General features: G+C 35.5%; 1 protein-coding gene across 3 annotated transcripts in view; it reads right to left on the reverse strand.

The window, feature by feature from the left end:
• FAR1 (fatty acyl-CoA reductase 1) overlaps window positions 1–12,245 on the reverse strand; it is a 67,734-nt gene that overhangs the window by 23,798 nt on the left and 31,691 nt on the right. For 2 of the 3 annotated variants that reach the window (XM_080815608.1, XM_080815606.1), the window contains exons 2-3: window positions 9,295–9,490; window positions 5,651–5,826 (exon numbers count right to left, since the gene is read on the reverse strand). In XM_080815608.1, the coding sequence (XP_080671734.1) occupies window positions 5,651–5,826; window positions 9,295–9,483 (365 nt within the window). In that variant the 5' untranslated portion in view covers window positions 9,484–9,490. Of the gene's footprint in view, window positions 1–5,650; window positions 5,827–9,294; window positions 9,491–10,915; window positions 10,985–12,245 lie in introns of all 3 variants that reach the window. The other variant, XM_080815607.1, reaches the window with a different exon arrangement.

The raw sequence follows: 12,245 nt of genomic DNA on the forward strand, positions 1-12,245 counted from the left end.
AACAAAGCAGGTATTTTATCACAATGAAAGAATAGAGTCATTTAAAATAATTATATGGTAAGTATAAAAACATGGGAAATCTGCATGAATATTTTTAAAATACATATATTGTAAAGTAAAGCAGGATTAAGAACAAGACTCTGGAATAAGACCTGGGTTCAAATTCTGACTTGGGCTACTCATGAGCTAGCACTCAGGGACCTAATATAGTTAGTCAAGCACTCAGGCCTCAATTTCCTCACCTGTAAGTGGGAACAGTCTACCTACTAGGATTTGTATAAAATTAAATGAAATAAATAGCTTGCAAATACTTAGCATTATTCATTCCTAAACAGCCACTAAAACAGGCATTCAGTAAATATAACTAACGGTAATGAGCTGGTGGGTAGTTTTTACTTGTTATTTGAACGAAAAAAAAAGTTGATATACTCAACCCCAGTAATACTGTAATAAAACTGGCCAAGTAATACATTGTTGGTGACCACACTGATATAACTGACTCAAAAGAGATTAATACAAAGTACCAGGAAGTACAGAAATGATAAAATTACTAATCTAGTTAACCTACTGAAATTAACTCAAAGGAAAAACTTGTTCAAACTGTAATTTTTCAAAGAAAGAAATGAAAATTTCCTAAATTTGCTATACCTAGTGAACATTATACACATATTATGATATATCAACATGGTGGAATACCATCACATCACAAAAATTTTAACTATGAAAAAAATTAGAAATGTGGAAATTGTTTCCCTAAGTAAAATCAGAAGCTCTTTGTTTACATTTTATGTAAAACAATGTATGTTCAAAGACCACAAGGGAATGTTTTTAAAATTATAATTGTTTTTAAATACTTCCCCAAGTTCTTATATTTTCAGTATTTAAGAAGAAAAAAATCCAATTATTCTTTTAAAAGGCTAGGATATGTCACCGATAGAATCTGGTCCACTTGACTATAAAGCAGTCCTTTGATATCTATTCACATTTGGAAAACAATGGGGATGGGGAGGGTACTGTTTTGAGAAGAACTATACAGAAAATATTCTGTTACAGGTTCCTGAGGACAGGACAACAAGTTCTGGGTCACCAAGAACAAGAAATAATTCAAGAGAGAAAAAGTCCTGTGCATTATTTTTTCCTTTATTTTAATAGTATCTGAGGGTTCATGAAAACGTACTAGAAGGAATTTTTTTTTTTAATGAAGTAATTGGCTTGAGGTCTTATGATCACAAATGTATCTTTTTTCTTCTTTATCTCAACTGAGGGGGGAAAACCTGCTCAAATGGAAATTCAGCAAAAAAGACATTTCACAGAGAGGATACAGTCCACTAGACTGTAAGGCAATACGCTATTTTCTTTTGCATTTATAAAACAATGAAGCAAGGGAGAGTAATGTTTTGGGAGCAGTACACAAAGGATATTCTGTTACAGGTTCCTGAGGACGGTGACAGAATTTCTGGGTCACTGAAAATAAGGAATAATTTCAGAGAGAACATTCCTGTACCTTGTCTGCTACTCCTGTACCTAAGAGCACAAACCTGAAAGCACACTATATACCTACATAAGTAACTCTCAGTATCTCTGCAAGGCTAATAATCTCACTCTGTTTTACCACCATTCAATTTCTACTCCACCGAACTTCACGCTGAGACCCTGACATGTTAGATCAGAAAGCCAAAAAATAATAATAATATTCCCATCATTTGATTATATGGAGCCATAAATCATCTCAAATAACATTAGCTTTTGGAGGAGGGGGCAAAATGAACACATCTTTGTTAATTATGGTCCGTCATTAATGCAGACATAGAAGTCACTTCAAAAAAAAAAAAAAGAAAGAACTCTATTTGAATTGCCAATAAATCTTGTTCATCTGCCTTGTGCAGATATCCTGGATGGTTCAAAATCTGTGTTGGTAATACTTCTAAGACCTTAAAACAGAGATCTCAGCTTGGCATGACAAACACCTGAGAGCTTATTAAAAATGTAGATTGCTGGACCTCATCCTCAGACACTTTGTAATATCTGAATTGAAGCCTGGAAAACTATATATATTATGTATATACTTATTTATATAGTTTTATATATTAAATTATATATATATGAACATATATATTTATATTTAAGATTTTATTTTTTTTATGTAACCTCTATCCTCAGTATGGGGCTCAAACTCATGACCCCGAGATTAAGAATCACACGCTCTACCGGCTGAGCCAGCCAGGTGCCCCTGGAAAACCATATTTTAAATAAGTTCCCCAAACCATTTTGATATCTCTTTCCCCTTCCCCACTTCTGAGAAAATACTTCCTAGATGAGATCTCATCAGTATTGCTGATTTTTTTTTTAAGTCAATGAAGACATAGATACAGACGTCTAGGGACCAATTAATCAATTTTACGGTAGGGTATCCAGACATCTATAATTTAAAGTCATACTCAGGAGTCTCATTACAGATAAAGAATCCTGGGTATTATCCCAAACCAGAGATTCTGAATTTTGCAAATCGAGTCTAAAATTCTGCATTTTTAACACATTTTCCAGAAATTCCTAAGATTCATATAATGCATTCTGAAGTGGGATAGTCGGTGCCCTTTAGACTTAATAGCTTCTTATTCCTTTCTCATCATCCACCTTTACTTCCATGCCTTTCAAAACACCTACTCCCATATGCGTATGTTCATATTCGCATATTCTCACATTTAAATTGCTGCATCTCTGAAATCTCGTACTAAGAATTTCCCCCAGACCACACCATCTGCCCTTCCATTTCTCCCTGTAAGCCTGTTTTCTGTCCTCATCACGGTCTCTAGTTTCTTGACACTCCTTTATTCTCAACTCCACTGTCCTAACTTTACTTTCTTTACTACCTTAGAGACACCAGACCCTAGGATCAACTAAGAAGTTCCCTTCATTATTCTCAATATCACTCTCCCCTCATCTTTTGTCAGTATTTCTTTACAATTCCTAATCTACCCACTTTTTCCCACCTCAAGATTTATAAACCATCATATCTGAAAATCAATGAGCTCTACCACCTCTCAATTCTCACAGAAATTAAATGCTCTTCAGTGACTCCTTACTTTCTATCCTACCTTACAATTATTTAAGCAAATCTATCTTCCTTTTTAGACTATAAGGACTCTGCGAATAGAACCTGTGTACAATTTTTCTTGGCTTCTTCCAAAATATTGGGTATAATGTTGGGAGTAAAATCTGGATTATTTTTTGCCTTGGCAATAAAGTCTTTGTGCCATTTTTTATTTGTGGCAGTTAAAGTTAAAAATGACTATGAAGGGGTGCCTGGGTGGCTCAGTGGGTTAAGCCTCTGCCTTCGGCTCAGGTCATGATCCCAGGGTCCTGGGATCGAGCCCCGCATCGGGCTCTCTGCTCGGCGAGGGGCCTGCTTCCTCCTCTCTCTCTGCCTGCCTCTCTGCCTACTTGTGATCTCTGTCTGTCAAATAAATAAACAAAATCTTAAAAAAAAAAAAAAAGACTATGAAGAGTGTTTTTTAAGCAGTTATTATATGCCAGCCTACACTATTTTAAAATGTCTGGCCCAAATCTAATGTTGCAATATCACCACTTATACATCAATATACATTAAAACTGCTTCACAGAAAACAATAATTTCAATGTAATGACTAAGATTTATATCAGTAAATACAGATCAGTAAATACAGATGCCTTAACAAGGCAATAAATTTTATTATTCATCTATATATCTTCCTTGTGCTATGAGATGCTAGTAAAAGATGAAAGAATAATGAAAAGATTTCCCTTTCCTCAATGGTAGACTTGCGTACCCCAAGGGGAAAAAAGAGAAAAGATTCCCTGAAAGGACTGTACTTTGGTCATTCTCCATAAAGGTTCCTTTGAGGAGTTTCACCCTAATGTTCTGTTTGCAAATCAACTTCCCCTTTAAAAGCACCAAACTTCCCCCTTTAAGCTAATGGGGACTATACCACAATTATCCAATAAATATATACCTTTTTTTAATGAAAACAATTTCATAAGGCTGTGTGAATTTTCTTTTGGTTATGAAAAACAATGAAAGCTAGAACTATGGAGGGAAATATCTGTTAGATTATGATTTAATACTAAAAACCTACCTGTTATCATACTGTCCAAGGACAGTAAATGGCAAGTATCAAAAATGTATATAAATACACATATATGTACACATACCTTTTAATGAAAGTGAAATATTACTATAGCTCTACTGAGATTCTTTTGTCACTTTTGAATCATGGCTATATTAATACAACTAGAAAGTAAATAAATCATTATCACCAGATAATAAATGATAAACTCAAAGTTAGAGCTAAGGTATGTAATTCCAAAACTCATGTCCTATCCAGGACACAGTGCTGTCTCAACTTTCTCAAGTATAAAATGGACTTGCCCACAATATTACAGTGGTAACCTTAGCATGGCATAAAATAATGAATGAAAAAATTTACCCTGAAAACTATAAAGTACTATTAAAGAAATGTAAGTGACTATCACAGTGCCCTCACCTAGAATACAGGCAAAACTTACTATATGCTTTGGTGCTGAACTGTCACATTATATAATGTCAATTAAGATTTATACTTCTACATTAAAGACTTTACAGGAAATAATCTAAAAACTCTATTTTTTTTTTAAGATTTTATTTATTTATTTGACAGAGATCATAAGTAGGCAGAGAGGCAGGCAGAGAGAGAGAGAGTAGGCTCCCTGCGGAGCAGACAGCCCGATGCGGGGCTCGATCCCAGGACCCTGGGATCATGACCCGAGCCGAAGGCAGAGGCTTTAACCCACTGAGTCACACAGGCGCCCCTAAAAACTCTTTATAAACAAAATTTAATTTAAAAACATTTTAAGAAGGGCTTCAAGTAATTTTAAATCCTAAAAAAGTCTGCCCCATTTTAACTGGTGTAAGTCTATACAATTAGGTAAACATTAAAAAACAGTATTTTTAAACATATCATCAAAAAGAATCCTCTAAATTAAGAACCATTATTTGAAATGCAGACCTGTGAGATTTTTTAAAAACAGTGAACGTGTAAAATGTTATTTTTTCTTGAAACAGGCATCCTGACAGAAGTCCAAATTATTTTTCTTTTTTTTAAGTTATTTTTCTAATTAAACTTCTGTCCACTGTTGCCTATCCCTAATAATGCTACCAAGTTTAAAAAAAAAAAAAAGAAGAAGGTATGACTTAAATTTATAAGCCATTTTACCTTACTCTGCAAAACCTGAGTTCTTTTTTTCTAATTTTCAGATGGATATGTGCAGAATAAAAAAATAAAGCCACTGAGATATAGGCTTCTGAAAGAAAGAGGAAACAAACACTATTTAGGAAACAAACACTATTTAGCTGATAAGACCAACAAACCTACTGAAGGAAAACTTCCTTCCTACTCCATACTTCCCTGCCTTACAGTTAAATTCAAGGCAACTTCTTCTAATATACAGACCAGTTGCCCAATGTTTCTAAACTGATAACAAGAAGAAAATTCTCTTAACACTCTTTAAGACACTGAAAGCCACAATTAACATAGGGCAAACAGTTTTATATCACTTTCAGAATGATTTCACTAAAAAGAATTCAAATTTTTAAATGATGCTGAAGCTCAAATGTCATATAAATACCTTTACTTACCTTAAATTTTCATTAAACCTTACTGTAGCTGCACAGTGGAATATAATATTGATAGAATCTATGATGATGTCTTTATCTTCTTCACTAAGAGCCAGTTTTGGTTGGGTGAGTTCACTGTTGATCGCTATAACTTTCTCTCTAAAATCTGGATTTTCATCTCTCAATCTGTCAAAGAGCTATCCAAGGGGATAAAATGTTAGGGCAGTATTTTTCAACTTTCTATAAAACCCACCAGCACCCCACCAAGGATTGCTAGTCTGAAAACTTCCAACTATGTTAATCCTAAAACTGCTATTCCTAACTGCTACTACTGTGTACAGAAAATACCCCAAGACACCTACATTATTATCCCCATTTTACAGATGAGGAATCTGAGACACAGAGAGGTTAAGTAACTTACCAAGGACACAGAGCTGGTAGTTTGCAATTAAATTTGAACTGTCCACACCTTTGCTGACTAGATTATATTGTACTGTCCCTCAGAATAGACTTAAGCAGTATAGACATCAGGACAATGTTTTTTTTTTTTTTTTTTTTTTTGACATCGGGACAATGTTTAAAATGATCATTCAGATTTCTAAAATCCAGATCTTAATTTATCACTTCATTTTATTTTGGTTTTATTCTGTTACAGTAGATTACAGTAAAATACCATGATTCATGATCTGTATTAAATCTGTAAAACCTACAACATTTTTAGAGGGGAAAAAAAAGTAAATATGTTGAAGAAAACAAAAGTTTGTAAGCAAATATGCAGATTAGAATCTGGACAAACTTGAGAAATATCATATATACAATATTCCTTAAGTATACTAGAAGAAATAAATCAACTAAAGAATCAGTTAGATCCTAAGGTGATTATAGGGTAAAGACATTTCGACTGTGAGTCAAATTTAATTTTTCATCTCAGATTTTATAAAGAAATACAGATGCTACCTCCAGATCACTGCTCTATTACACTTTGAGTCTTCACTTCATTTAAAGTTCATACTTGTAGTTTAAGCAGAGAATCTCAATCTGGGAAGAAAATCAATACAGCATATATAATGCTCATTTTCACTCCCTTAATGGATATAACTGTTCCCTTCCACTAGTGTTATCTAGTGATTTTGACATTTATGTGTTCTTATATTAGTTATCAAGCATCTACAAAGCATTTCAGATGAGCCAGGCACCTCCTAGACACTGAGAAAACAAACCAACAATCTCTCCTGCAGGCTATTTAGAATCTGATAGGAAAAGCCAGACAAGTAAACACAATTAAAATATTATGTTAAAGGTAATAAAATAGGGGTAATATTACAGTGCTATGAGACTGTGCAGGAGAAAAACTAACCCAGCTGGAAAAGGACCAAAAATTATAAAATAGAACGACAGTGTTCCAGGCAGAGAAAGCAGCATGTATAACTACCTAGAAGTGAGAGAGCATTAAACTTGGGGAGTTAAAATAATTCAATAAGACTTAGCCAGTGACTAAATATGAGGGATAAGGAAGTGTGAACTCCACAAGGACAGGGATCACATCTATTTTATTCAGCACTAGGGTCCCAATTAGCTGAGTGCCTGGCAAGATGTAAACATGATAAACTTTTGTTAAGTGAATAAACTAATTAAGTGGAAGACCTGGGAAGAGAACAAAGTACAGTTATGGAGACACAAGTCCAGTTTTTGAATGTTGGGTGTAAAGGGCCTGTGGGACACCCAGAACACAGGTCTAGTAGAAGTAACTGGGTCTGCAGGTCTGGAGTTCAGGGAAGAGAAGAGCCAGACTACACATAGATTTTACTAATCACATACAGGGAGCCCTGGGAAGAGAAGATCACCCAGATAGCAGCAGTGATGAGCACCCTTGGTCCAGACTAGATAAAGCTTTTTCCAAATCTATTAAAATACAACCGTCTCATGTAAAATAAAGGGTGCTGAGTAATCACCTAACTGGATCTAATAAGAAGAGATCAAGGCCTATGATAGAATCTGAAGAATATAAATGTTTAAGGGGCAGGCTGAAAAAAAGCAACCTGAGGAATGACCAGAAAAGTACTTTTAATACCTTGAATTTACACTTTTCATTCTCCCACACTGCCAATGACCTTTAACTCCTGTTCATATCAGGTATCTCAAACCAACAAGATAGACAGGCTCATGCTGCTTCATAAGTTACATCTCAGACCTGATACTCTTCCCTTCTCTAGCCTCCATCTCTTTATTCAACACTATCTCTTCCAGTGTGTTTAATCCATGGGCACCCCAACCAGTTCCTACTTTATTATGTTCACTAATGGCCTCTTTAATATACTTTGTTCCCCTTCCAGAATTTATTCCGTGGTCAATTATTTTAGTTCAACCTACCACCATATTAATGGAGTTTCTTTTCTCAGAGACATTCATCAGTGGTTCTCACCTTGGGGAAATGTTTCCCCCAAGGGAACATCTGGTGATGTCTGGAGACATTTTTGGTTGTCACAACTGGGAGGCCGGGCCAGGAGGGAGGAGCTTCTGACATCCAAACTCATTATAATTTATTATTAGGTAAATTACTAAAGTTCAATAAAATTTCAGGCTTTAAGTATAAGGTATTCTTTTCCTCTAAAAATCAGACTTACTGTGGAGGAAAGTTTTTAGATCCACTGCCCTAGAGCCTCCACAGGAGATGGCCAAACCTCTGACATTTTAGTTAGGCTCTCAATTCCAGCCAAGACTTTTACATCAGTAATTGCTCCTATCAAGTTTTTCTTGCCACTTCTATACTCCCTCTTGCTTCCTTTTCCTTAAAAACTCTCTTGCCCATTAAGGCAACGATTCTATCTTATTTATCCCTGAATTCAACCCCCTGCAACAAATCAAGTGCCCAACACTGAGTATGTACAGTAAATGTTTTCTGAAATATAAGAAATGAGTAACAATAAATAACCTCTTACTAGGGGAGGGAGTTGCTAGGAGGGGAGATTAAAACATACTAATTACAAGTGATTAAAAGATATTAGATACTACCTACTAACCAAAAAATTACACAGCTACTATACTAAACTTACTGCCAATGAATGTCAGATAAATTCATTCATTCAGAGAGAATTCAAAGCTTATGACTGTGAGATAATTTTACACCAGCTCATTTCCATTTTTTCTTAAGAATATATTTTTCTAAAGTTTCAAAATGTATGACCTATTCTTGTATCCTAAATGACCCCTCTGTCATCATGTTCTTATTTCTCAAATAGGAATATGTGACTTTGCTACTTCTTAACACGGTAGTGGGGAGCAGTCAGTGCTTACAAATTTTTAAGTGTTATAAAAGGACAGTGCTTAACAGCATACTAGGTACTAGTTAGAAACTACCTCTTAATTATTATTCTGGATACTATCTAAAATATCTAGAAATTACAAGTAATAGGTTTCAAATATTCTAAAAACACATTAAATATCTAACATACAGGTATTTTAGAACTTGTCATACAATTTTGCCCATCACAGAGGAAAGCTATTTTTCTTCTACTGATCATAAGTCATACCTAGTATATTGACATCCTGTAGGATTTTTTTTTCTATAATTTTTTTCAAATAAACTGAGCTGTTGATGATTACAATAATTATACATACAAACACATTCTTTTCTTTCCTCCAAATGATCATTTTCCCCCACTTACCTTGCCACTAATAACTTCTTCTACTCGTTCTTGGGGTGTCTGTCCAGCTTTCTGCCTCACCAAAACATACACTGAATTCACCTTAGGACAAGACCTCAGCAACTTTTCCAGAAGTACCTTTCCTAGGAAACCGGTAGCTCCAGTGAGGAGGACATTCTTGCCTTCATAGTATTCTGGGATTGAAACCATTCTGATCCTAAGCAAAACACAGCAAATAAACATTAGTTCAAAGATTTATGTTAATTCTTATGTACTAAAAATCTCTTGGTATCCAAATATTTTATTTTATTTTTTTAAAGATTTATTTACTTATTTATTTGACAGACATCACAAGTAGGCAGAGAGGCAGGCAGAGAGAGAGGAGGAAGCAGGCTCCCTGCCAAGCAGAGAGCCCGACTCGGGGCTCGATCCCAGGACCCGGGGATCACAACCTAAGCCGAAAGCAGAGGCCTTAACCCACTGAGCCACCCAGGCGCCCCTCGAAATATTTTAAAGGACAGGCAAAAATTAAAGTCGAATGTTAAGAAAAGGGGACTTTAATCTTTGGTTCACGGTAGTAAGGTGGCAAGAATAATGAATAGCAAAATTGGCTTCTGATCCCTGTTTTCCCCCTGGATCACCCCAGACAAATCACTCACCTTCTCTGGGCTTGGGCTTCTTTAGTACAGTTTGTACTAAATGACCTCTAAAAATTCCTTCCAGCAATAAGAACCCAAATCTTCATTTAAACCTCTGCTAAACCGTACATACAAATGAATCCTATTTCTCTGTCTCCAAAAGGATTTATAACACCAAATAGAGGTCAGCAGCAAGACTCAATAGCCTAGCTTGTATAACATGGTGAAGTATCATATTCACCTATCATCACCAGTTGGAATAAGAAGAGGTAACACCAAGTCCTTTCTCTTCCATGTCTGTAGTGACAATATATCCAAAAGGTGCTTAAATCTCCCTTTAAAAAATCTCACAGAAAGAAATACATTGGCTGACTTATCTTCCCTGTCCAAACTCTACTAAAACAGCAGAAAAGATAGTATACTAAGAGAACAAATAAACAAAAGAACCATGATGAATGGGAAAAAAACAAGATGCAGAAGGATTCATGCAGTATGTCACTATTCAAAGCTCAAACACATTCAAAACAATGCTTTTTATTGTTTAGAAATGCATGCACAGGATAATTAGTAGATGCATAGGAGGGAGTGCAATACAATCAGAGAAGAGCTTTCAACATCAACTGTATTTACATTTTCTTTATGCGAGGGAGTAGATACATGTATGTTATGTCCAAATTTTTCATAATGATAAAATAATAAATTCATAACAATCCGAAGAAATAGACCCATTAACAAGCAGAAAGGAGGGAGAGATGGAAGGAAAGAAGGAAATTATTTCTAGAAGAAACCACCAAGACTAAACTGACAGAGAAGCCATAGCAGAAGAAACAGCAACTAAAGCAAAGCAAGCATAGAAAAGGACTTGCATGGAGCCAAGGGATATCCCACCCGGCTGAACAGAGAAGACCAAGCTCGGGATCAAGCAGGTGAATTAAAGCATAGGGAAATCAAGGTAATTGAAGGATTGCTTCACACAACAGCAGAGCCACTCATGACAGTCTTACTTCCTGTATAAACTTGAGCTCCCAAGGCTTAGTATTCAGATCTGCTGAGAAGAACATCCAGCATGGGTTCTAGGAACAAAAGAGAAGTAGGGCGGAGCCTGGCATCGCTCCTAACATCCACAAATTTTGGTGGGGGAGGTGGAGAATCAGGAGAGATGAAATTAAACCAACCAAAAGGAAAAAAGTCTCACAGCACTTGTGCCTCAGAATAAATTTTAAGTCCTAAGCCTACCCGACTCCTGTTGGAGTCACACAGAATTCGCAATCAATAATCTCTAGAGAAAAGCTCTTTTGGAAAAACAGACCTCAAATAACTGAGAGGAAGCCAGTATGAACCACCAAAACCAGTCATCCTGGTCCTTCATAAATATGAATAGATAACCAAGGATCACCAGATATTTAAGAAATGCCTAACAAAATTAAGGATCAAAATGAAAAGCAACAGAATCAATCACAAAGGAAATGAAGGGAATGAAAAATGGAAAAAAGAATTTAAATTCTAATAGAAATTTTTCAAGCCATTCACAAGAATATTGCATCCATAAAATAAACAAACTACTATGGAAAAGGAACAGAAGAGTAAGAAAGCCTGTGAAAATCAGAAATTCAGATGAACAGAGAAAATCCAATAAATACATAAACTATTTAAATTAAGTGAATTTAAGAAGCTCACAAAATTTAAGTTTTACATGAAAAAAGCAAATGTATTTCTATATATCAGCAACACAGAAAATGAAGTAACAACAACAAAAAACTATAACACTTATCACACCATCCAAAACACTATGGAAAATAGCCAGTACTGATGAGTAAAGAGAGAACCCATGTATACTGCTTGTGGGAATTAAAACGGTTCAGGTGCTGTGGGAAAGGTTAGTGGTGCCTTAAAAAGTTAAACACAGAATTGTATGACCTTGCAATTCCACTCCTAAAAAACTGACAACAGGTACTCAAGTCCACGTACATGCCTATTTTTACAGCAGCACTGTCTGCAACAGCAAGAAAGTACAAATAGCTCAAAATGTCCATTAACAGATAAACGGATAAACAAATAACAGCATACACCTGCAATGAAATACTATTCAGCCATAAAAAGGAAAGACAAACTGGCACACACTGCACTAGGGAAATGAACTTCAAAAACATTCTAAGTGAAATAATCCAGATACAAAACATCACACACTGCACTGATTTCATGTATAGAAATATCCAGAATAAATCAATCCATATAGACAGAATATAGATTGGTGGTGGTTGGCAGGGGCTGAGGGGTGAGGAGCATGGGTAGTGAAGAGAAACTGCTTACAGAGTTTTACTCTGCAGTGATGGA

Source organism: Martes martes, assembly GCF_963455335.1.
Source record: "Martes martes genome assembly, chromosome: 10".
NCBI lineage: Eukaryota > Metazoa > Chordata > Mammalia > Carnivora > Mustelidae > Martes > Martes martes.